This window comes from Ambystoma mexicanum, chromosome 3p (genome assembly GCF_040938575.1).
Source record: "Ambystoma mexicanum isolate Mex_15411 chromosome 3p, UKY_AmexF1_1, whole genome shotgun sequence".
NCBI lineage: Eukaryota > Metazoa > Chordata > Amphibia > Caudata > Ambystomatidae > Ambystoma > Ambystoma mexicanum.
In genome coordinates, this window is record NC_090925.1 from 909,094,707 (window position 1) to 909,121,625 (window position 26,919).

Here is a 26,919-nt window from a genome sequence, read left to right on the forward strand (position 1 = left end):
CATCAACAATATTTGAGCAAACACAGGAATAGATGTTACACATCCTTCGCAGACAGTCCTTCATTAAAAGTTGCCATGACACACTGTCCCTAAAAACATCTTGTTTACTCCCACCACTCTCCAGGTACTGCCAAATGCCAGCACATTCCTGCCACCACGCGGTCTGCTCAATCCATCGCCGCCATGATCTCTTTGGTGCATCAGCTCTCTGAGAGAATTGGAATGCAGGGTCTCCATCCGTGGATGCACTTCCCTATTCACGTGGTGGCCCACTGCCAACACCCAGTGTTCATGACTCGCATATCTGGGGCCTACTACTCAACACTCCACTGCCTGCACTGTAGCCAAGGATCAGCCCCTTGCAGCCATGACAGCTGCCAGTATAGTGAGTCTCTCCTTTGCGGGACTTCGCCTCCACCCTATGGGACTTCGAGAAAGCTTCAACTATCTTATTGTGTTCATAAGGCACAGAACTAGGGTCCTGACAGGAACAGGTTCTTCTATGTAACAGTAAGTTGTCAGGTGAACATGCCATGACCACAAAGCGCCAATGTCACACAAAGTTTGTGGGGGGTTGCGATTTGTGAGTTTCATAGATGGCCTAAATAACACGTCAACTGTCAGCGATGGTTTAAGGGTTTTTCTTAAAATATTTGGCAGTATGTTTAAAGGCCATTCCTCAAACGCTCATCTAGAAGTTCAGTTCCCTCCCTAACCCAGGCATCCTTAACTCCCCAGGTTAGTATCTAGAGATTATGTACTTCTACTGTCTAAGTTCTGACTTCTACATAGGGGAGGCCCTAAAAGCTATCACCTTATCTGGCTAATCCCCCTCAGGGACTTCTTAGACTAGACTTAATCTATCTTGATGTTAGCTCTATGAGGTTGTAGGTATGGGGATTTCCTCTCACACCCAGATGTTCCTCATCTCTCAATACTATTCTACCCTCCAACTGGTACGGTCCTCCTTCCAATTCCACCCCACCTTCCCACCTAGTAGTTTACCCTTTTGACCCTCCAATGTTTCTCCCTCTGTCTCTATCCTCTGGTGTTACTCTCTCCTACACCCTTCTGCGTCTCTCCCCCTCTCCACTCTACTACTTCTCTCCTCTCACCACCACACTACTACTCTACTCTACACTACACTACCACTCTGCCCCTCCTTATATTCACTTGCCCTCCTTTCAATCCCTCAGTTATCTTTCACTCACTCTCTACTTTTTTGTTTGACACTGCATCCATTCACCTTACATGCAAACTCACCACACAGTACCACTTGCTCTCACCAATTAATCTCTCACCTTTTTGAAGTCATGAATCACTATTGTTTAAGAGATATCCTGCATTTAATGGCGTTGGTGTAGACCATAGTTGTAGACTGGATGTTTGCACAACGAAATGCATTCATTAAGAACTGTGCAAAGCGACTTTTAGTGCATATGCAGAGTCAGGTGGAATGTGGAAGGGTGTCTGTCTCTCTCTCTCTCTAGAATGAAGTGTATATGTGGGTTCACAACATATACATTCTGAAGAACATTACATGTGAATTCAGACTTACATGAGCCAATGCAAACAAGTATATGGCTTAACACATAGTCCCATGCTAGCCGGTCATTGTATATATGTCAAGTGACCTCTGCATAGCTAATATATTCACTATCTCACACCAGCACACGGAGTTGGTGTATACATATATTTTGAATGTTAAATAATGTAATATTTCTCGGGTGCCGTTATTGTCTTGCTACTGGAGAAAAATGAGTATTCTGAAAATCATTCAAATAAGAAAGTGCATGTTTTTACCTCATGTTGACAGATCATAAGTTGAGTTATGCGATCTACAGAAGACAATGGGAGGTGGAATTGTTAGAATTCTTAGGGGCTCATTTTCCATTGAGCCGTAACATGAATTCATGGTGTAAAAGCCTTGCATGAGGCTTTAACACCTTGCATTCACACCATGGCTTATTTTCAAATCATTTATGTGACGGGGTGGGGGGGGTGGGGGTTTATCCAACTTGCGTTTCCATCTCTCCCTTCCGTCCGCCATACAAATTCTGTAGCGTCTGCGCCTGCATGGATTTTCATGCAAGCGCAAATGCTGGAGATCCCCATGTAGATCGTGTGCTTTATATACAGGCGGACCCCATAGGGATCCATTGTACATGCTCCCTGCCATGCCAGCCTGGCAGGGAGGATGTACTTTTAAAATGAAACCCTCCCCGACATGCTTGCATGTCAGCGATGTTTTAATTGTAATTGTGAGCACTGCTTGCCATGTGCTCATAATGAAATAAATGCAGCCTGGCAGCGCCTACTCACTTTGCATTGCGGAGTGCAAATGTGAAGGGCAAAAGGCGGCATACACGTTTGGACACAGCCATTTGCCCGTTACATTTTCAGGCCGCAGTGCAAATGTTGAGAATTTGGCAGCGTGGAGCCGCTTACGTTGCAGTGTAAAAGTACCAACTCTTCGCCACCAATTTACTCGTTTTAGGAACATGTGTCCTCTAGATTTCCGTAATATTTAAAGGAAGGCTGTATGATTGAAAGTGGATGCCTTTGTGGACATATAATAGCGAGATTCATATAGGCAGATAACATTTTGTTTGTCTTGATACCTCTTTTGTATACATACATATTGTAGTCATCTCCAGGCTAAAGCTGGAGACCGACTTGGTTTAAGCTGCACCATTCTTTTAAATACAGTTCGATTATTTACTAACTCTCTGAGCCTTGCTCAGAATTGTGGGAGTGGGATTATATAGATGGGAACATGATCTTGACATGTCCAATCTGTGTGAGCCAATATTCAAGCGTACAAGATTGTATGGGATATAGCGAGAATAGATGTAGAAAGCACTAGGCACAAAACGCCGTCTCCACCTTTCTCCATAGCCCCCGAAGGGTCTCTGCCGCCTGGGCTAGCTGGCCTAAGAGGGACCCTGGCCAAGAGGTGAAGCCTCCTGGAGGAATTATATGGGGGATGCTGAAGAGAAAAGATCAATCCATGGGTCCCTTGCCCTGATATGCCCCGATAGGAATGACATAATGGCCTCATTACCAGCTTCCCGGTCCGGATACAACGCTACCCGTAAGCATGCCGGTGCCGCTGAATGCAGACTGGAAAACTCAGAGATGTGCCCGCGGGTGCCTTTCATTCCGCCAGGTCTGACCTGGCGGAATGAAAGGCAGCCGCGAGCACAGCATGTCCGATGCACCAGCGCCATTATAAACGGCGCCGCTGCATCCAACCTCCCCATTCCCATTGAGCCCTATGGAGCTCAAATGGGAATGGGGAAGAATTGTTTCCGGCGCCCAGGAATGGGCAAATACCAGGTCTGGCAAGGCCTGAATGACCCGGTAATTGCCAATTTCTGGGCGCCGGAAAAACATGAATACCATGCCATGCCTACCGCCACCCTCGTAATGAGGCCCAATGTCTACTCATGATGAACCAGTAATCCCTAAATTAGATGTATACCAATATTGGCCTGGGGAACAACCCCGCCATGTTGAGAATACAATCAGCATGAAAACCAATGTGACTACAACGCCTGTAAAACCGATTCTCCCAGAGAACGCAGCTCAGTATTTAAGGGTAAAGTGAGAAGCAGAATGCGTTACCCAAAGAAGAGCCCCAGAAATTCCATGCAAATCGGTGTGTCAATGCCAGTTTCGTGTTGAAATGATGCATTCCAGCAGAAGACTGCAGTATACTGCAGACCAAAACCTGCAAACATGCAGCTGGAGGCCTTTGACCTGGGGACATGGTCACCAGCCAGACAAAGAGGACAGCACTGGTTTTTGAAATTGTAGATGCCCGATGGATTCTGCAGGGACAGATGGACAGATTCAGTGAGTCAGGATGGAGAGGCCAGCGTGGAGTACGGGAATAGGTGGGATTCTGCCTAATAACACAATGGCTGCCAGATATTCTTTAAAAGTTCAGGCACACCACAGCAGCATTTTACCAATATAGTATAGATTACTAACAAGTGTATATTCAGCCAACTCCAGCAGTCTAAAGGGAATGTAATTATAGACAGGTCCTATAAAAGAGGAACTGGAAAAAGATTGGGAAAAAAGAAGCAAGAAAGCTGGAGAACTGGCAATATCCATAACCTACAAGCGAAGAGGCCAGAATCCTTAAGACAAATTGGAGAAGCGAGAAAAGCAGCCATGGGAGTCATCATTCACCAGGAGGACTACAGAGGGAGTGTAGGTGTCACAAAGACCAAGGCTTCAAAAGCTCTCTGTGGAGCCAGATTTCCTGGTCTGAAAAAGCTTGTAGGAGGCCATAAAGACCTGGGCCTCTTTCACCCTGTGCCTAGAGTATAGCCTGGATTGAAGAATAATATATACACCCTCCCCCGCCCCCAGTGACAGGTCCTATATTTTGAGCTGAGTGCAGGGGCTGGCAGCTGGTTATCACCACCTGTTCCATGATGTACCCGGAAGAGGTAGTGGAGGATCCCCCAGGTTCCCCGTCTGAGCACCAGCCTTAGAAGAGATACTTTATCACCAAACAATAGTGACTCCAAAGCCAGGAGAATGTAGTACCCTGCAAGAGGTTGGAGCCCCCGGGAGGAGAAAAACACCAGATAAGGGTAAATGACCCCAGGCCCTAGTGGAAGAAAGCCACATAGAAGACTTAAAAGAAAAGTAAAAGTTGCTGGGAAGAGGGAGGCAGGGGGAAGTACCTTGATGATCATCTCCCCACCAACGTAACTCCTCTCCCGGATTACCCCAGAGAAAAAAAAGACCCAACCCCCTTCTACCCTCGGCCGTCCTAACCGTTTACTGAGTGGTTCCCAAACTCTGCTTTTCTGTCCCAGTGCCCAAAGCTCCTACATCTGACCCAATCCCGTGACCTGCTCGTCCCTAAGGAAATTACAATCAACTTGCCTTTGGTGGTATTAGGGCAGACGTCAAAGGAAAAGGTTCCATGTGATTATTCTGCATTTTGAAGGCCGCCTAAAAAGACAGACTTTTTTCAGCCGATTTTGTGCAGCCTTGAAAATACAGATATCCAATAATGTGGGGGATTTCACCGTGCTTTTCCTCAGCACAGTCACACGCAGGCACAAAAAAACACGCACGCAAATGGACTAGCTCACCGCCACCTCCCTTTCCATCAAATGAACACTCTTCCCCAACTGTGATGCTGACAATGCCTTTTGGAGGGACAGGGCCTCCTAGTCCTTGTCCTACCACATCCCTGTGAGTGTTTTCTGTATGTTTTCTGCCTCTGAGGTCCAGCCTGTACCTCTCACAGCGCAGCTCTTAATTTTTCCTTTTGGTGTACAACACCAATGGGATACCATTATGGCACCAATGTGAGGGTGGAGGGGTACACTCTGTGTGTTTTTGGGCACCTGTGTGTTTCCCACAGAGCAGGGTAAGGGCTGGCGGCAGCTACATGCTGACTTGACAGTGGGGGGGGGGGGGGGGGTTGGGATGGGCTTTCAAACATAGGGAAAAAATGGGGTTGGGGAGAACCCCCAAAATAAAAAATAAAAAGATATTTTTCATTGTTATAGGTTCGTTATTAATTAATTATCTGTTATTTGATTTGTTTATGTCACATGGAACCAATGCAGTGTAGTGTTCTGAAAGGCTGGGTGCTTAATCCAATCCACATTCTGTGTTTTGGAGGTGTGGTTTCGGAGAATGACCCGAAAGCATGTGAGCCAGATTGTCTGCCTGTCTGCTTGAATGCATTTGTGAATGATTGGCTGACTGAGCCTGGCTCAGCCTCAGTGAATGGGGAACAAATGTGAATATCTAGGAACCCTTCACTCACCAATTTGTTCAGAAGCTAAGTTCAGAAGCTAAAGCAAGAAGAAGCTGTTCCCTGGAGCCCTGCCGCAGGAAAAAGTCTGCTACTGCATTTCTTCACAGGATCCAAAATGCTGCCGTGTTCTTCCAAGGCCTGATCCAAGAGAGGACCTGGTTAGGCAACCTCTTCTCGAGCTACGAGGGACCATCGTGCACCTGTTGCTCTTCATCAGAAGTACCCTTGAAGCCAGTCCTGTGTGCCTGCCATCCGGAGAAGGTGTCTTCGCGAGTACAGAAGAGGAGGGCTTGGACATATTGATCCAAAGAAGTCCAGTTGTGTCGCCTAGGCTCCGCAGGAGTGTTTTTGACTGCTGGAAGCCAGATTTCTACGAGTCACTCAGAAGAGAGGGTACCCTGGCATAGTGCTGCTTGAGACCTGGATCTGCACAAGTTCTACCTAATCAAAGAATCTTTCAAGGGATATCCCTGACACAAGATCTGACCACTTTTTCCCACCGGAGAAGATCCAAGGTAGCTGTGTGCAGAGGAAGGTCCGCCAGTGGGTTTCCCCTCCACTAAAAACCGAAGATTATGTCCTGAGGGTCTAGCCTTGGTGAGGGTCCGTAGTCCAGCCCAGTGGTCCAGTCCAGGTTGTCAGAAGCCATCCAGAGGTCCATGCTGTGGGTGTAGCACTAAAGAACCAAAAGTTGGTAAACTGCGAAATCCTAAAACATGACACCTACTTCTACCACTGCACCCGTTGTCACCGAAAGGCATCCAAGGTCCCCAACGGTCATATCTTCTTCAGCCAGGCCTTTTTGGAGTCAACAGCTAGTTTCACCTTCATGGAATATCCACAGCTGGAGTAATGACCTGCCAACAGAGACCACCGCAAAGACCGAAAGTGTTGCCTTTCCAACACAGTCTAATTCCTCTTTTTCTCTTGGCCTTGACACCCTACCGACTCCTTCTTGCAAAGGGGGTCCACCCTCAAGGGGTCCTATAGAGTGAAGCCAAGAACCTCCACCTGTTCGCCTGCCTGCCAAGGCACCAAAGGTACTGTGACAATGAAGAGCATCTTCCAGCCTCAGGAATCATCCAGAGGTCCCAGATTCGTCTTGGATTCTGTTCTCCAGTGGCATCCTAGGTACTTTTGGGTGGTAGAACCCGAAGAAGCAAAGCAGAACATTATTGAACATTTATGGACTGGGCTGTAATAGATAAGGTACACCCTAACTTTTCTCTTACTGGTTGCCTGAGGGTTGGGGGATCCTCACACAGTATCATTTGTTAAGTCTAAATAAAATATACTGCCTATGTTTCTGAAACTAACTTTCCTTTCTACCTTGGTCTATGCAGTTACACCTTGCTTATGATCGCTATGCTTTTTAAACTGCCAGCAATGGGTGCATTTTAAATTGAATCTAAAAGTATTGTGTGGTACCACAGAGTATATACATTGTTGTCATTATTAGAAGAGTATTACCAAAGTACAAAGTGTTATTATTTATATGTATATATTTTACTGAAACTTATTTTATGTGAAGAAGCTTTGTTATCACCTAACATAGTGTGCGGGCATTCCTTTGTGGGGACTTGGGGGCTCCAGCCTGCATCACCTCCTGAGAGCTTAAGCCTTGGTTGCTCATCTATTGCTAGCACATAGATAACCTTGGCTGGGGTGCTCCGTGCCTCTACCCCAAGCATATAAGAGGGTAGAGGTACAGATACTGTCTTTACAAAGTCCCCACATCAAACATATTTACACTTCCCCCATCCCAACCATGCTACACACATTCCCTTCAACATTCACACACACACACACACACACAGACAAACACACGCATACACTTACCTTCAACACGCACAACTTCCGTCTTCCCATCCGGCCTGATTGCTTCGGTCAGACACTGCGCCCACTCGTGTGCCGCAAGTGTCATTTAGAAAGACCGCTCAGAGCGATCTCTAAGCGGTCTTTCTAAATTGATTTTAGCCTTTTCTATAAAGTTTATTTCACTCCACACCATGGAACATGCACATTTTATCAAACAAGTTTGTTTTGAAGATTTACAACTAGAGCCTGCTTGCCATCGTTTCACTACCATCCAATAGCTACAGGCAGTGGAAACAGTGGAGGAGTGTGTGAATGCACCGTCCCCACTACCCAGTACAGCCAATCATACCGAAATGTGTGCTTGTGGATGTGCAGCTGGCAGTGAGCAAAGGATTGACATGAATGGAGAAGAGGACCAATGACTACCACCGTAGTGTAGTTTTGCCAAACAAAATGGCGTACAGCTCTATTAACAATTTGATCTGCGGATTCCTGCATGCACATGGGGACCAACCAAGAGCAGCTCTGGGATAACTTTTGAAATCAGAGAACCAATCCCCCATGCTCAGCTTGTTTGGCTCCACAACTGAGAGGGTTTGATGTATGCAGAGTGACCCTGGAGCGGGTCTGTGCGAATATAAAAATGCTCAGTACTTCAGGCTGAGTGAGGGTGTTTGGGAGAGGGACGCTGTGGTGGACAGTGGCGGGAGGAGAGCGAAAGGAGGAGAATGAGGTGAAAGAAAGGCAGAGGAGTATGATCCTAGGTAGGAGGAGGAGAGTGGAAATACTTCTATAGAGTTAATCACGTTAGAAATGGGGCTAGGGTCGTTAACTGCTATGTTATTGAAAAGACGCTGCCTATTGTATTTCAAGTCGAGCGCCCCTCCCACCTGCCCACTTCTAAAACTGCTGGGAAAACAAAGTGAAGTATGATATGATATGATATATTTTATTTGTATCGCGCTCGTACACAAGTGTTTCAGAGCGCAACTAGGCAAGGGAGGGGAACAGGGGAGAAAACAGCACAACACAACACAACAACGATCTTACTAGGCCCAGTGACATTGAGAACGCGCAAGTAAACCCGAGAGGCAGCTTTGCTGCGTTAGTTAATAGGACTTTCATGGATATTGATTGGAAGCCTAACTGGGATGATGATTTCTTTATGTTAAAGGATTTCTCCCTAAAATTGGAACTCTGGGATTGGACAAGGAATCTCGCACATATTGCTACATTAAAAAGCTGTAGCCCTGTGATGCCGTGCTTAGTACATACATTCAGAACCCCTCAAATATACTTGAGAATCTGCCCATCTCCAGCTTTGCGACGGTTCTTGTTACTGCTCAGGCTGAGTAAGCTCCCATCGCTGGAAATTATCCGGCCGGAATTGAACATCAAGGAAAATAGAATATGTCGTTTATGTGGTATCACGGGAAAAAAGGAATCTGCACGACATGTTGTAACTGAATGCCGAGCACATCCGAGGAGTCCAGGGCACATGCGTAGCAAGTGTGGACAGTATAAAGAGGGACTCTTTTTGGCGCCATTGCCTGAATTCGGACAGCAAGCAGTTGCAATAGCATTACTCCAGGTGTGTAAAGGAGTGTGTGCAACTGGGAAGCTAGATAGACCCGAGACCTGATGATTACTGGGATTTGCCGATTTATTTTAATATGTGTAATTTCCTTATATTTAAATAATTTGCCACCGATTTGAAATACTATGTCACAGATATGAAATTATTTATGGACACAAATTTGCATCGTTTTCGAATAGGTACATGGACATGCCATAGATATTTCATAAATGACATTCCTTTTTTTAAAAATTATATTCTGTTTTCATTATAAATATGTAAAAGTTCTTTGAACTGTATACATAAAATAAAAAATAAAAAGAATAGACAACGCTAGGAGATCTTCAGGCAAGCAAGTTGCACCCGCAGCTACTCTATCATGTCCACATCACCCTAGAGCAATGGATCAAGGTGTTGTTGCTAGAGAAAATTAGTTATTGGTTGTGGAGAGGTTCTGAGAATCTCTACTGCCCTTGTTGCAAAGGCTAGTTAGGCAACAGCATCAGCCTACCCTTGAACAGAAGATGCTAATAGCCTTGGCAACCACCAAGCTTATCTATTCAGTAAAGCCTGCCTGAGCCATAGGTCGAAGAGCAAACATCCAGAACCAGAAAGAGACTTCCATTCACTCTGCCACTTAGAGTTGTCCGAGTTCCGAACCCCAGAAGGGAAATGTTGCCCAGGCCATGTCAGCAAGCCATACTCAAATCCCTTCCTAGGTAGAAGGAGAAAGTGCCCATGCCTGCAGCAAACTAAGCTAGCATGCACTTCTATCACAAACACAACCAACAAACCTATGGAAACCAGCTATTACTATCCCGCAGTGTCCCAAAAGGATACAGACTTATCTGAAGATGGGTGATGTGCAGAAGTACACGAGGACAATATCCCAGCCCAAGCTGAAATGCTGGCCCTAGGCTTCAGGGATCGGGAGTATGACCTGCCCACCAAGGTTAAATGATACCCTGTGATGGCACTTCTTGATTCTGGAAATAGACACATGGTCATCGCCTTTCAGGCTGATCTAGTCTTTGCAGACCAGCTGTTGGAAGGCCAGAGTATTCCCATCAAGTTTTTCCACAGGAAAATAAAAATGTTATGCCAACTGTGTGCAAAATCATGTGGCTGGGGATGAGATGTCTGGAACCTGCAGTAATGCTGGGGCAACCCAAAAAAGTGGGCTTGAGAACAGACTTTACACTGTTCTCCAATTGGATGATCAATGTCCAACAAGGGGTCGAGACCAAACAAGGGATAGACACTATTAGGAAGGAGAGTGAACCAGACTACTTACTGAGAGCAGGGCCTGCCACCCTGGTGTGGCCCATAACTTTGTGCTGAACACACTCAAAGAATGCTGTTCTCGAAGGCATTCGGAAAGGGTACCGCCATTAAAGTGAGGGGTTATGCAGTGAAGTTCCATATTCTAGGCTGGGTCATGAGGCTGGGTACCTCCCGCTTCCTGATGTTGGGCCAGGAGGAGGTACATGTAGATCCCCTAGCCTTTCCACCCTTATACTGCCTTATAAACCCTTAGAGACCCTCAAAAGAGTAAAGGCAGGGCCCTGCAAGGGTTACAGACCCCAGGAGGAGTACCCCAGATCGGAGAAAGGGACACACACCCCATAGAAGACACCCCCAGTAGGGTTAAAAGGAAGGCACAACTTGCTGGGGAGGAGGTGGCAGTCGACATATCACAACTCCCCACTGGCGTAAGTCCCAAACCCTATAGTTAAATGTGCATGCCCCCTACTAGCCCCAGCTGTCTTAAGCCACTGCGCTGTGGTTCTTCCAATCTCCCCAACACTACCCTGCTGTCCCAACACCCACATCCCTTATATGTGACCCAACCCTTTGACCCCCTTGTCCCTAGATTAACTACATTTCTCTTGTTTTGTTGGTATTAGGGTGACCATTAGAAGAAAGTGACATTTTTATCATACAAGTTTGGTTTGAAGATTTGCAACCCAATCCTGCGCTTGTCACTTTCACCAGTATTCAAGAATTATAGAATGCAGGAGCCCAGGAGAGCATGAGAATGAGGGGATCTGCAGCCCAGCACCCCCAAACACACAGCAAGGATTCAATGTATGGAGAACTTCAAGGATAGTCACTGACTTCCCTACTGTGACACACAAACCTGGGGGAGGAGCGCTTGCTGGTGTGCAGGTGGCATTGGGCAAAGAATGCATAGCCACTGGGAGGGGTGGGGGGCTGGCATCATCCACTGTTGAGAAGAGTGGATTAACAAAATGACAAAAGTTGCTAAGAAGGGTTGGTGTGCAGATCCATGCAGGGGCACTTTGACCAACCAGGAGAAGCTTTGGGTCACCTTTTGAAATCAGAGCGCCAATCCCTGCGTGCAGTTTGTTTGGCTCCACAGCTGAGTGCAGTCCTGTTTCTGCAGGTCCAGTGGCAAGTCAGTGTGAATATAAAAACATCCAGTGCTTCAGGCTCATCAAGGATGTTCAGGGGAGAAACTCAGTGGCATTTCAGAGTGACAAGATGGGGAGAATGGGGCGAGAGAAAGAAAACCTGCATGAACGGAGGAGAGGCGAAGGTGTAGGAGCAGAGAGAGGATGAGGAGTGGAAAGGAAAGACCCGAGGGGTGAAAAGCGAGATAAGGAGGCAAAGAGTGGAAAGAAGGTGGAGGAGAGGGAAAAGACCTGTAAGTGATGAGAGAAAGGAGGGGCTTTGAGAGGCCTGCAGTGAGAGAGAGAGAGAGAGAGAGAGAGAGAGAGAGAGAGAGAGAGAGAAAGAGAGAGATAGATAGATAGATAGATAGATAGATACAAGGGGGGGAGGAGCAAGTGAGGAGAGTAGCAGTAAGAGGAGGAAAAGGTGAGGAGTGAAGAAATGTTAAATACAACAAGCACCTGAGAAGGAGGAGGTTGAGAGAACGATTGCGGATTAGAAGGGGGAAAGGAAGCAAGGATTGAGAAAGCCATACAGGGAGAGAGAAAGACAACACAAGTGGAGGAAGTTGGGAAAGAAGCACATGAATGGAAAGGGAAAGAAGAAGGTGGAAGAGAGGCTGGAAGCTAAAAGAGCTGGGTAAGAGAGCCCAATTATTGTAGAGGCAGCAAGAATAGGTGAAAGAGTAAGAGGCAGAGAGGAGTCAAGACCAGAGAGGTTGGCACCTGGGGATTGGATTCCTGACAAGATAGTGTTGGCAGAGACTTTGGAAAAGCTTGCCACCAGCACTTAAGCAAGGTAGAATTGCTCTTCGTTATGTTCTTAGGTTATATGCCATTCTTACAACAAGTCTATCCTAGCCCTTTGGTCCAATTGGACTGTAGAAGAAACCCCTTTGAATACAACTTTGAGTCTTGACTTGTGTGTTAATGCCTTAGCTTTAACAGGCGCTATAACGGTGTGCAGTGTGAAGAGCACTATATCATTTGCTAGAGCATGATAAGTAAGAATGAAAGGGGGCAGGAGAGAATTCATTCCATTTAGCGAGACACAGTAAAGGGCGCTCTGACCTTCATAAAGAGCTGGAGTAATATTACCCTAGATCAGGAAGCAGTGTGCCAGACACTTTTATTTTGGCATGGATTATAAATAGCAGACAGGGTAGAGAATCTTGGAAGGATCAGCAGGAAAACTAAAAACCTGACACTTAATTATCACCCATCCTGAGACTGTTTGCAAATTTGAAGACCGTGTAGGCATGCGCCTCTAATGTTTCCAAAATGTAATAAACCTAAGGTTTACTACACTTTGGAGTCCCGTGGAACTTGCCAATCTGCCACAGTATGGTGTTGTAGAGTGGGATCAACGAAACCTAACTCCTAGGTTACGTTCCTTTCAAAATGTATTATCGTTTTTTCTTTTCATCTAACCTACCAGTCAACTGAGTTATCGTCCAAGAGCTACTCCCAACACTACGCAAGGTATGCATGACAAGCAGGGGAAGATAGCTCAGGGGCAACGCGCTTGCCTTGGAAGCAACACAGGTTCGATCCCTGTGTCTGTGCTTAGAAACCTCTGGGTATTAAGCGCATTAAAAATAAACAATTACAATTGAGAGGTGGACATTCCACCAAGTGTCACAAGATCTCATTGATTATTATAGAGCAGTATATCAATATTTCACAGGAATCCCTACACAGGCTGGGGCAGGCTACCCTTATAAACTTGACAATATATTTCGATCACAAATTGTGGGATAGATGTGTGTCCCCTTCATGAGCCGAAAACACAGGAAGCAGAACGCAACCCCCATCAAAACTCAACCATCGCCTCTGCTTCATGCAGAGTGCCCTCCAGCCAAGCCCATGGAACTAGGAGGCATACCTGGGCCTCACTGGTTCCAAAACAAATGCATGATGATAGGACAACATCTGTAGGTGTTAAGAGTCCCATTGGGCTTTACATCCACACGTCCAGTGATTCTCCAGAGAAGTGAATGTGTTTGGATGACGACTTCAAGACATAGGCAATGTTGCTGAATCGGTATTAGATTCCACTGGCCTGTGTGCGAAGTATCAAGATAAAAACTTAAAACAACATGTTTTTGTACTGGCATATTGTAGAAAACTGGGCTACTGATGTTTTGCTGAGGAGAAGAACCCACATCTGGAGACACACGAGGCTGTGGAGTAGTGCGACAGGCGTACCAAAACATTCTGAAGTTGCTACTGTGAAATACCATGATGGGTTCCAATCCAGGTTTCCCTTAATTAGATATATTAAAAAGGCTCAGAGGCGATTGATACCAAAGAGAAAACCTCAATGTCCATGTTGCTCGATAAGGACCGGTTGACATCCAGTCAATGTGAAAAGTAGATTTTTGTCCTTTTTTCACTTTATTTGTCTCACTTCCAGTGTCTGGAGAGGTTACTAGAGGCAGGATCCTTTTGGACTTTTGCCCTCAATCATTTTGTGCCAATGTGAATGGAATGAGGCAACAGAATGGGATCAGCGTTTTTTGCAGGGTTTGCGCTACTCGGTACTGAGGTACACTGCTGGTACGCTTGTCGTCGAAGGCTTGGTTTCAGAACCCTCGAGAGGGTTGTACTCAACCGCTAAATGAAGGGAGCTGAATGATATTCTCTCAATCTTCTCTGGGTTTGGCTCAAGGAGCCTGGTTGCCATTAAAGTGTCCCATGCCTCGTTGGGTCGGTACCAAGCTGCGGCACTTCCTGGCAGTTTCTTCTGAATCATATCTGGGGTGAACACTTTGTCTAGAGCCACATGCCAGGCCTTGCAGTTCTGTGCTTTCCCACCAAGAGGTCCTTGCAAATGCATACACCTGGAATGCCCTACTGTTGAACAGGTAGTGGAAGGCCTTATATTGGAAGAGATGACGTTTCCACTGGTAACAATAGGTACTGCTCGGTTCAAAATCCCTCCTACCTGGGAAATTCAGAGGTCTTCTATTCTTGCCAAAGTTCAAGGCAGCCTTCGGTAGAGGATCCTTTTATAACATGGTAGTGAGAGGAGGTCTCAGTGACCTCAGTTGAATTCCAAAACCAATTCACTGGACAAAGGTTCCCTCGGCTCTGTGCCCTAGGCCCATGCAGGCTCTGTGAGGGTCAGATACAAAAAAACTGCTTGTTGCAGCCAATGCATTGTCTGAACCTCCTTGTGTGTGGCACGACAAAATGTTTTGACAAATAGTGTAATTAGAATTGAATAATTGAATAATTCTTCTCCTTCAAGCAATCAGAGATAGCAAATGCGCAAGGCACTTCCAAAAAGGTTGCGATACAGGAGAAGACCTACCACAGGTACCGCTGAGCAGAAAAAACAGGAACGGGGAGCTGATGGAGGGTGGGCTATAGCACCAAACCATTGACACTATTCTTTTGAAGAAGCTTTCCTTTCCTTCATACAGTGAATTTCTTCCCAGCCAGACGACCGACAGCTGAATAAAAGAGTAATACTGTTCTTGAGGACCAGCAGAAAGTGTGAATTGCAAACTTCTTCACTAACAAGGGAATTCCTTAACCAGTCGGGATAGGAAGACTTGGGAAGAGTGTGTGACCTTATTGCTGGTCAGACTGTAATGGGAATGTTAGGAAACTTCACAAAGCTCTGAGTCAAGAAGAGGTTGGAAGCTATGGTCTATAAGTGGAATATATAGTGATTAGTGATAAACCAGAGTTTACAATGGGATTTTAATTTAGAGAGGGTCACTGTTGATGCCCTTTGCTGGTTGCATTCATGGCTGGGATGAAAACAGACATGCCAGAGACATTGTTTGATTGCTGTAGGATCACTCAGATTTACAGTTGTGCTGCTTTTAATAAGGGAAGCCTTGAGATGTTTGCAGATAACAATGTCTACAACATGTTTCTATCAATGAAGGGTCAGTAAAGGAGCATTTGTGGACAGTAGTGACCCAAAAAGGTAGCAAAACCTGAGCATGCTTGATGCGGCAACACTAATATTTGTTTTTCTTTTCGAGTACACTACTTTCAGGTTAAGACGTACATAATGGAGTCCAGGCTTCCAAGCAATGGCTTACAATGTGGGTTCAGCTTGAGGTTGTCATGACCCTGTTGACCTCTGAGGCATCCTGGCAACCATGACTGCAGTTTGTTGGAGATCCAAGAGCTGTGCTGAAGTGGGGGAAATCTCCAAGCTTTGCACTAAAAGTACTTTTACCAATTAGGGGAAGCTCAGATGGGTAGGTTGACTGGCGGTAGCAAATGCCCCTCTGACGATACGGACACCCACACACGTACAAATCACTTAAACTAGTAGAAAATATCCAGGAAATGGCTATAAACCACATTGTTAGATGACCCATCATCTGCTTTGTCACTGAAGCTGGGCATTTCCCCCAAACTGACAATCTCACCTGTAGGGATTGGTTCTTCCGCCAAGAGCCTGTCAGCAGTTGATTGGTGTTGGGATCAATCTGTAGGGCATCGCCACACACATGGGGTCCATAGATCCTCCTGGTCAAAGGTGAAAAGTAATACGGGTCTGTGAGAATAGCGTGTGGTGGGACAGAAGGCAGTTGCTTGCTGCTGTTGAGAATGTGCAGTGGGGCTGACTTACCTTAAGGAGTGCCGACTGCGGACATCCCAGAACTACAGAAGAGATGGAGAAAAAGAAGGAAAATGAGATTGCGCAAAATAATTCAGGCCAAATCCAAGAGAGACCACCTGTCTAAGTGTGACTCACAATGGACCTCTAAAACCAAGAAAACGTTTAGGAATCTGAGTGAGTTTGTGATTGCTCCCCCTTCAATTCTCCTCATTCTCCTCATTCTCTCCTCTCTCAACATACACTTTTCCATTTTCTTCTCAGGCAATACCCCATTCTACACCCCCATCCACTGCTCTTCGTTTGACCTCTTATCCTCACTCATTTCTTGAATCCGCTTTTTCCCCTTCACCCACAAACCCCCACCACAGCACAGTTGATAAACCCAGCTCTCACCTGCACAGTATTGTCCCAGCCCCCGGACAGGAAGTGGTCCTCACTTTCTGGGTAGAAAGTCAGCGCAAAGATCCTGGAGCGGTGTCCGTTCATGAGGGTTAAGGATTGGCTTTTGAAAGAAGGAAGAAGGTTATGAATCAGCTGGTAGGAGACGCACTGTGAATGATAAACTGAGAAGAGGCAAAGATTCTGCCACCCAACCAGTGGACTGGATTGTAGGAGCAGATGTGGATAAAGTGAGCTCCCAAACGTTGTGCTAGAGGCACGAGGCAACAGCTATCGGCACTGCCAGAAACATCCCAAAATAAAACATGGCGTTAGAGCTGTGGAGAGATCTCATGTTGGCTCAGTGTTGCCAAGGGACAACATGTTCAATCTTGGCAACCCATTAACAGTCAACCGCACGCATAAGCTTTTTCTGTTTTTACCCTGGTATCTTGCCTCAATCACAACACCTTCATAATCCATAATTTACTCTATTAACCAAAAGAAATCTGCTACTGCTGCAAGTCAATTATGAAGGAGTGCAGCCTTGCACTGGTCTGGATTCACGAATAACTAACACATGGCCCCTCACACAAAAATGTTCTGACCCATAGGCATTTTAAAAATGATGTGATTGGCTTACATAGTCATCGATCGGGTAACAAAGCAGTAATATAGAGGTTTATTCCTTAATAGGGGTCTGCAGGCACATTAACGCTGCAGGATGCATTTTGCATGGTTGCAGGGTGTTGTGTAGCCGGCTATGTTCATTTCTCCTCTGGATGGGCTTAAAGAGAGTAGTGTTGTGACCCTATCAGAGTCTACGTGGCACTGCAGTTTAAACATGTAGGTTAGTTGTGGGTGATGGTAGGGAGACATCTGTCCAAGTATCAACACACACAAAAGTATTTAACGCATTTAATGGTACTGCATAACAAAATACATTTCATATAACCATTGAACACTAATATATATTTCAACAATTATGTACGTAGGTTATATGCAAGCCTTAAGCATGGCATTACAACACGAATGCCATAAACACACCAATACACACAAAGTTCAAGCAATGGGAGGCAAGGAAAGGATGGCTCCCTGGGTACTTTTATTGTTTTCCTAAGTGCAGGGGAAGGGCTTTTGGGAGCATAAACCTTTTGGTTGAGAGAAAGGACTCCTGCAGAACTCCATTTCAGCTTTCTTAGTATGCCGAGGGACATGCAAAGAGAAGTGTCAGCACTCTCCCTACTAAGGACAGATGATCTGCTTGGTGGGGACCCTACGACTGAACTGCAAATGTCAGGCATTCATCCTGCGGTTGCCTTTTTAGCCAGAATGATTGGTCATTTCCCCTAGAAACCTCAAATACAAGCCACAAATACTGTTCCCTGTGCCCTGTCATGTGGGATGAAAGGGATCAAAATTTAGGACAAGACAGAAGAACAAGTTATTTACCCCTGGTAACGTTCTTTCGACTGGATGTTCCTCCCACATATTCCTCATCTATTATATCTTCAGTTCCAGCTTTGGCTGCTTCGAAGAAAAATAAATTCGCGCCAGAGGGCTCTGTGCGTCAAGACAGTCGACTCGATTGTCCCTCAAGGGCTTCAATCTCGGCTGACGTCATTGTCGAGTACATATGGCACGCGCAGTGCCAGTTGGCTTCAGTTCGTTTTTTTCACCACCACATGCTGAATTAATGGCCACGATAAGTGCCTTTAAATGATCAGACCTTAAAAGAGTACAAGGTCCAATGCTTGGAAATTCTACAGTGGGGTAGGTTGGGAGGGCGATGAGGAATACGTGGGAGGAAAGCCCAGTTGAAATAACGTTACCAGGGGTAAGTAACTTGTTCTTTTAATGGATTGTGTCCTCCCACGTATTCCTCATCTATGATAGACTCCCAAGGCAGTATTAGGTTCTTTTGGAGGAGGGAGTAAGAATTGAGAGTTATTGTTTGTCCAGAATGGAGCATAGTACTGCCTTCCCACATCTTCCTTCATTGTTAGAAATGCCCAAACAGTAATGTTTTGTGAATGTGTGGAAGGTGGACCAGGGAGCTGCCTCACAGATATCCTTTATCGGAACTCCCCTCTGAAGGGCAAAGGAAGTTGCCATGCCCCTAATGGAATGAGACCTTAAACCTTCTGGGGATCTTTCCCGGCTAGCCTGTAGCACTCCGAAATAGCCACTATGATCTATCTGGATAGGGGACTGTTTGGTGACTGACAGACATAGTTTGGGTCCTGTATGACCAAATCAAAAGTTGGTTGTGCTGTCGCATCTATGAAATATAAAAGCTTAGAGCTCTCCTCGGATCGAGTCTACGGAATCTTTCCTCTTCCTTGCCAGGATGAGGTGGAGGATTGAAAGCCGGAAGTATAATTTTCTGTGCTAAATGGTAATCAGCCATAATCGTAGGTAGAAAAGAGGGGTTGACCTTAAGGACAACCATATCCTTGTAAATAGTGGTAAACTGAGGTTTACAGGATAATGCCTGCAACTCACTCACCCTGCGGGCTGATGTTATCGCTACTAACAAAATGGGTTGGTAAGTTAGCAGTGTTAAAGGGCATGAATGGAGTGGCTCGAAAGGAGCGCACATCAAAAACTTTAAAACCAAGTTAAGGTCCCAAGTTGGTACTTGGAATGGTGTAAGAGGAAAGATATTTGTGAGTCCTTTAAGAAATTGAATTATTAAGGTTATTTTGAAATAGGATGCCTCTTCCGAGGTTCGCTTGAATATGGAAAGCGCTGCAAGATAACCCTTGATTGTTCCAATCTAGAACCCCAGATTTTCCAAATGTAGTAGAAAAGATAACACCATAGGTGTATCACATTGAAAAGGGTCCACATCCTTTTCCCTACACCAGCTGCAGAAATTGCTCCAACGGCAGCAGTATAGTGATTTTGTTTCTGGCCTTCTGGCCGAAAGCAAAATCTCCATTACATCATCCGGGAGATCCCATTCCTTGTACCTCAGCCTCTCAGAAACCAAACATGAAGGCGGAGTGCCTTGACCTCTGGATTGAGAACCCAACCCTCCTCTCGAGAGAGAAGGTCCTCTCTTTGTGGAAGACGTATGGGAGGGCAGATGGACATGTCCAGAAGGTCCGGGTACCACGTCCTCTTGGCTCAATCCGGGGCAATTAGGATCATTGATTCCCTGAACTTTCTCAACCTCCTGATGACGTGAGGGATGACGGGGACTGGAAGAAACATGTAAAGGAGTGGTCATTTCCATTACACTACGAACACGTCCCCTAGAGCTCCTTTTGGAGGAAATTCCCTGAAGCAAAACAGTTCACACTTTCAGTTGACACTGGTTGTGAACAAATCCACTTGAGGGGTTCCCAAAGGGTGAAGATCTCTTGAAGGATTTCCCGAACTAGTTCCCACTCGTGGGAGACTGTGCTCTGCCTGCTCAGAAGATTAGGTTCTCAACTCTAATCCCTTCCATGGGCAAGCTTGACCTCTCAAACCTTCCTAGTATGATGGGCTAGGTTCTCTCTCTTGTTCTATTGATGTTCCTCAATCAGCTCTTCCTGAAGTTCTACTACCAGCTTCTCCTCATGTTCACCGCCAAGTTCTCATGTTCACCTGTAATCCTCCACAGACCTGACGTTCTCTGCTTTCCACCTCCTGATACTCTCCTTTTCCCACCTCCTGATGGTCCTTCTCCCCATATTATCTGCAACCTCCTCTCTCGCCAACTTCCTCCAAATGCCTTCCGCTCCCTCCATCCTCCTACAGACTCCTTCCTCTTTCTGTAACCTCATTCAACCACCTTCTGCCAGCTCCTGAGTCCTACTCCAAACACTCAGCCCACCATACTGGGCCTTTAAGATTCTATAGCTCTGGGAGCCCTCTCCTTGGGCTCGGCTTTCTATGATTGCCTTTACCTGTGAAGGTAGATGGGAGAGGGGTTGTGATTCGCTGTTTGTAATAGTTTCTACTGGGCATATACGGGGTATCTGAGGGAACACCAAGCCTTTACGAGACTGGTTCACCATCTTGGATTTCAATTCCCCCATTGGTGCTGTCTCGACATGGGTATGTTTGTCCCAGAATGTGTTTTGACTGTTCACACTGTGTATTGGTGAAGCTGAGCATTGTCACAAAGCCAAGGACTTTAATCTGTGGGAACTCGCTCTATGTGACAGGGTCGGGTATCTGACCCTGTCAAGAGGGTGGTGGGTACATCTCTCAAGCTTAGGCAGGAGGCTACAAGGGTGTTGCCAGAGCCAGTCCTGACCCAGAGGCAGAGTCAAGGAGGTGGGAGGACCCAAGCCTCTGTCCCATTCACATGTGCGAAGTTACAATTGCAGAGTATCACTTACAATCCCCCCAATACCTGCCTTACAACATGCAACATTGCCCCGGGGTGGGAGCAAGGCAGATATTGGACTGGGGGAACCTGCTCAGGCTCTGAGCCAATGGAAGGGGGAGGAGGAGCATAATAGGCAGGAAGAACGCGGAGTGTGAATTGTTCAGGTAAGGTTAAGGGAGAAGGGAGGGAAAGGTGGATCGAGAGATCGGACAGAGGAAGGATAGCGGAGCACAAAGTGGAAGAGAATTACAGAGAGTGTGTGGAAGGTGAGGTATTGGTTGGTGAGAGAAAGTGGTACTTGGGTGTGAGTGCATCTACAGTAAGTAAGGTGAGTGAGTAAGACTAAGCAGGAGTGCAGGGAAGTATGTGAGGCTGAGTGAGAAAATGTGTTTGAGAAAGCGGAAGGAGGGTGACTGGAAGAGAAGGAGGCATAGATTATAGGGTAATGTTCAGTGTAGAGGACAGGGTATGGTAGGAGAGAGTAATGGGAGGAGAGTATTAGAGAGTAGTAGGAGTGGAGAGTAGTGCGGGTGGAGAGTAGTGCGATTGGAGAGTATTGCATATCAGTGTGACCGGGTCAGTAATCAGACCCTGTCAACAGGGAATGGGGATCCCTTTATCCTGTGGTGGGACGCCTCCCATGGTAAATGCCAGAGCTAGTCCTACCTCATAGGGGGAAGGTGGACGGGCCCCTGTCACTGTCCTTCGTCTATGTGCCAATGTGATTGAAATTGGTACTACTCTTAATCACCTTATACCTCAGATTACCAAATACGAGCCACTGTTTCTCTATCTATCTATCCTAGGGAACTACAGATACAAGCAGCTCCAGCGATGGCTATAAGACAAAAGAGCCCACAAGAGCCTCACCAAGTGCCAGCACATCCCAACCGGCAGCTCAACACCAGAGGGATCTTCGGTGAGACACAGAAGAACCGACCAAAAAAATGTCAACGCGTGCAAGAAATACTTCCATATGCTCCTTTGAAATGGACTCACTTGCACCAGAGCCACAGAGCAGTGTCTTAACACTGACTGTCAGCCGCCTAAAACAGAGCAAGTGATTATTGTTAACAGGACTTAGACCCTCACACAAACTGGAACTTTGATCATAGTGGGATGCCATTGATAATCCGCAGTAGACCCACATGAGAGAAAGGGACAGGGGTCAGACCCCATATATGTGTTTCGATATCTGTAATACCTCCCAGGTGGGGAAGCCAGGTAAAAATTGACCCTGGTAACCACAATGGGAGAACCAATGGGGGAAGAAGGGGGAGGATATAAGCATCAACAGGAACCAGGAAAGTGTTGGTTGCTCAGGTGAAGCCAGAGAAGGAGGTGACAGATTAAGATACCACGAGATGCAAGCATAGTGGAAAAGAGAGTCGATGCAATATATAGCAAAGCTGAGGTATTTGTTGCTGCGAGAACGTGGTACTGTGCTGCGAGTGTGCGTGTAAGCCATGAGAGCCAAAGTGGTAGTAGGAGAGCAGGGATTGAGTGGAGGGTGACTGAGGGAATGAAAGGAGAGGGAATAGAGTGAAGGTATGGTGGAGTAGTAGTGGTATGAAGGTGGGACAAGTGGTAGAGTACTGGTGGGTTTAAGTAGTGGTGTGGAGGTGATGTAGCAGTGGTGTTGAGGTGGGAGGAGTGGTATAGTAGAGGTGGGAGTAATAATGGCATGAAGGTGGGCGGAGTGAGTATAGAAGTGGGAGTAGCAGGCATAGGGAGGACAGAGTAGTAGTGGTGTAGAGACGGGAGAGTAGTGTAAGAGGAGGAGGGGAGAGTAGCAGTAGGTAGGTGTGAGAGAGATATCAGAAGATCAGATATAGAGGGAGAGTGGGAGAAGAAAGGGATCACAGGAAGGAAGGAGAGTAGTGAAGCAAGGAGAGAGGGAGCAGAACAGCAGAGAAAGGAGTTGATGGGCCTGGAGACCAGGGGAGCCCCCAGAGTGATTGAACGCTACTAGCCTACTGGAGCTATTGGTTGGTGCCACCTAGACTGTTCACTGAATAAGTCTAGATAGATACATTTTTGCTTTTAGGCCATCACCAATAGGCAGATACCTTTTAGATATTAGGGGTTACCGATCGCTAGTACCAATTCAGAGTTGAGGGCAACCTGGGTTATGGTGGAACTGCGCATCCCTAGGTAAGAGAGAGAGAAGGACCACTAATAGGCATGTTACCAAATTGAAAAATAAAACTCTTTAACATCATCTGGGAGTTGGCATGTATTGAGGCACCTGTGACAGTAATGGGAGTGGTGAGGAGCGAGAGGGGAGTGGAGAGTAGCAGGGTGAGAAGGAGTAGATGTGACAGAGAGAAATAAGAGAGTGGGAGGAAGAGAATGGAGGCAAGTAGAAGGAAGGGAAAGGAAGAACATTAGGGTGAGGGGTAGAAGGGCGTGAGAGGAAAAAGATTGAGTGAGACCTGGGTGGTTGGGAGGCACCAATTCCTATGATCTTGTTGTGGGACCCCAAGTTAGGATCCACCTAGCAGACCCAGGAGGGAGTGAGAAAGAGTAGGTGGTTGCCCTTAGGCCTTCACAAATAGTTACCCAGATTCTAGATGAACAAATTACTTACCCTGGGTAAAGTTGTTTCGACTGGATATTGCTCCCACGTATTCCTCATCTATGATACTCAATTCTGTTGGCAGCTTGCTTCAGAATTTTTTTTTTTTAATAGTATCAGGTGCTATGCATTGTCGAGTCGTGGCCCTGGACGGCCTCCATCCTGTCCTCGGCTGTAACGTAGACGTTGGTATGAATAGCGCGCCTGGCGACTTTTGCCACAGTTCTAGTTTTTCCTCTGCATGCTCTGTCAATGTTACAGATGAATCCGATGTTGAAAGAGAGGAAGGTATAACTGCACGGAAATAATCTACCCGCAGGTATACTAACCTACATATTGCAGGACTTTTGTATATACCACAGCCTTGAGGTACCTGGGCCACTCTCTCTCTCCCTTGATGGCTCCTCTCTCCTTTCTCTTCTTTTTCTGCGCTCTTTCTTCCCTCTCTGGGTTTAATTTCGCAATAAGGCTTTAGACAGACCACTTGGAAACGTTTAATGTTACCGTTAACAGGTTTTAGTTATAATTGTGTTTTGTTTTTGTCTATGGAACAATCAGCAAATTCTGACAATTTTACTTTATGCTGCAGTGGGCACTCCTCTGCCACACTGCTGTTGTATTTATCATAAATGCCAATAAAGAGATTTAAAAATAAATAAACACCTGCCCAAAAAATAAAAAATAAAAAAATAAATAACTGCATGGAAATTCTTGGCAAGTAAAGAGGGGTATATGGGAGGACCATCCAGTCGAAAGAACATTACCCGGGGTCAGTAATGTGTTCTTCGGATGGATTGTTTCCTCCTACATATTCCTTATCTTTGATGCACTCCCAAAGCAGCCAGTATGAGGAAGTGGGTGCTAAGAATTGTTGATTGATGCTGTGAAGCAAAGCTTTGTCAAATTTGGCCTCCTGACCTGACACAGAGTCTAGGCATTTACTGAAGGTGAGTAACGATGACCAAGTAGCCGTTTAGCAGATATCCTGCACGGGTACCCCCCTTTCAAGTGCCGAAGCAGTAGCCACTCCTCGGATGGAATGAGCCCTTAGCCCATCAGGCAAGTCTTTGCTAAAGAATAGCATTCTGAGATACACAAGATCATCCATTTCTTAAATGTAAAAACGTATAGCCCTTCTAGGGTCTAAACAGTGCACTCTCACCTACTCCTTGGACGGATGGAAGTAGCTAACACTATTTTTTGCGTAAGGTGGATCCGATGCCACCTTAAGTAAGAATGATGGACGCACTCTCAATACCACCTTATCTTTAAAGAAGGTAGTGAAAGGTGGTTTTGCAGTTCACTCACCCTGTGGGCTGATGTTATTGCAGCATACGTGCCAACCCGCCCAGTTTATGCGGGAGACTTCCAATTTATCAGTGAACAATATTGCTATTTTTCACATTTTCCCGCCTGAAATCATTCTAGCCCTAATTCATTCCTATGGCAAACTTTATGTCTCCCGATTTTTCAGACGAAATCTCTCTCCAAGGTGGCTCGGAATGTTGGCATGTATGTCACCGTCAAAAAGACAGTTTTAAGAGTCACATTCTGAGAGGGCAAGAATGTAGAGTCACAAAAGGTATCTCCCATTAGATGTCTTAATACCAGATTTAAATCCCAAACCACCAGGTATCCTTTAACTGTGGAGACTTGGAGTCCCAGATGGGCTAGATGCAGCAAAAAAGATAGTACAGCAGAGGTATTACAAGTGAAAGGATCAAAATTCTTCTCCCTGCCCCAGCTGTGAAATTTGGTCCAACGGCAGAGGTACAGGGATTTAATTGCTGGCCGAGAGCAACACCCCATCACGTCTTCTGCAAGGTCCCAATCTTTGTATCTTATCCTTTCAGAAACCAGGCATGAAGAGTACTGTATTCTGGATGAAGAAAGAGAAACCCTTTCTTGCGAGAGCAAGTCCTCGGTTTGGGGAAGACGAATTCGAGGACAGATGGCCATCTCTAGAAGGTCCGGGTACCATGTTCCCCTCACCCAAACTGGAGCAATGAGGATGAGGATCATGGATTTCCCAAACTTCCTCAAACTCCTGATGACCTGAGGAATGATGGAGACTGGCAGAAATGCGTACAGAAGTGGAAATTCCCAGTCCACCACAAACCCGTCCCCTAGAGCTCCTCTTTAAAGAGATTCCTTTGAGCAGAACAGATCACGCTTCCTGTTGACACTGGTTACAAACAAATCCACCTTAGGGGTTCCCCGAAGGGCAAAGATCTCGAGAAGGACTTCCTGAGCCAACTCCCACTCGTGGGAGACCATGCCCTGCCTGCTCAGAGCGTCTGCCGCTGTATTTTCTTCTCTGGCTAGATGGACTGCCAGTAGAGAGATTCCTTCTATTAGTGTTCAGAACCAGAGCTGCATTGACCCTACCCCCCTTCTCTTGTTGAGGTAGTACATGGCCACCATATTGTCTGTCATTATCAGGACATTCTTCCCCCCTACCAAGGGCAGGAAGGCCATCAGTGCTAGTCTGATTGCCCTCAGCTCTGAAAGGTTGATGTGAAGTTTGAACTCTGATGGAGATCAGTGACCGCTGATTGAAAGATCGTTGATGTGGGCTCCCCATCCTGTGTGGGAGTCGTCTGTCACAACTGTCATTTTCGGCCAAGGTTGCCAAAAAGGTTCTCCTCTCATTATGTTCTCTCAGCTGGCCCACCACAGCAGATCCTGGGCGACCTTGTTCAGGACCTGAAGGAGATTCACCATTCTTATGGAGAATTGAGACCACTGGGATCGAGAGCCCACTGAAGGGATCTCATTCTCAGATGGGCTTCTGGCACCAGGAAAATGCAGGATGCCATAAGGCCGAGCAACCTTAGAAAATTGAAGGCCGGAAGATGCTGGCCACTTTTGGACCATCTGCGAAAGATGAAGAGCCCTCAAATTGGGAGGCTCGGCTCCTCCCCTTATACCTGACGATGAACCCAGGAGTGCTCCAATAAACTGAAGCTTCTGGGAAGGTGTCAAGTGGGACTTCTTGAAGTTCAGGTAGAAGCCCAGCTCATGCAGGACTAAGCAAGTCTGACTCAGGTGATTTTATGCCTCTTCAGGAGAGCATGATCTAATCAGCCAGTCGTCTAGGTAGGAGTAGATGGGAATCCCCTTCCTCCTTAGACTTGCTGCCATCACCGCCATGAGCTTGGTGAAGACCCTCGGTGGAGGTGAGCCTGAATGCCAGAACCCGAAACTGATAATAAGAACCGCTGACCGTGACCCTCAGGTACTTTCTGTGTTTTTGATGAATAGGCACATGAAAGTAAGCATCCTGAAGGTCCAATGACACCAACCAATCCTGGAGTTGAATGGCCTGAAGGATCTGTGAAAAAGCTACCATCTTGAACTTCCTGAATAACTTGATCAAGAGTCTCAAGTCCAAGATGGGTCACACTCCTCCGTCCTTCTTGGGGAGTAGGAAATAAGGA

The 26,919-nt window shown here is 46.3% G+C and overlaps 1 protein-coding gene across 1 annotated transcript in view; it reads right to left on the bottom strand.

Annotated features, from left to right (window-relative positions):
• The window catches only part of LOC138581093 (uncharacterized), a 300,534-nt gene that overhangs the window by 159,526 nt on the left and 114,089 nt on the right, over nucleotides 1-26,919 (bottom strand). Inside the window, exons 5-7 of the mRNA XM_069652168.1 lie at nucleotides 16,590-16,698; nucleotides 16,206-16,237; nucleotides 16,003-16,102 (exon numbers count right to left, since the gene is read on the bottom strand). Coding sequence (XP_069508269.1) covers nucleotides 16,003-16,102; nucleotides 16,206-16,237; nucleotides 16,590-16,698 — 241 coding nt within the window. The remainder of the gene's footprint in view (nucleotides 1-16,002; nucleotides 16,103-16,205; nucleotides 16,238-16,589; nucleotides 16,699-26,919) is intronic.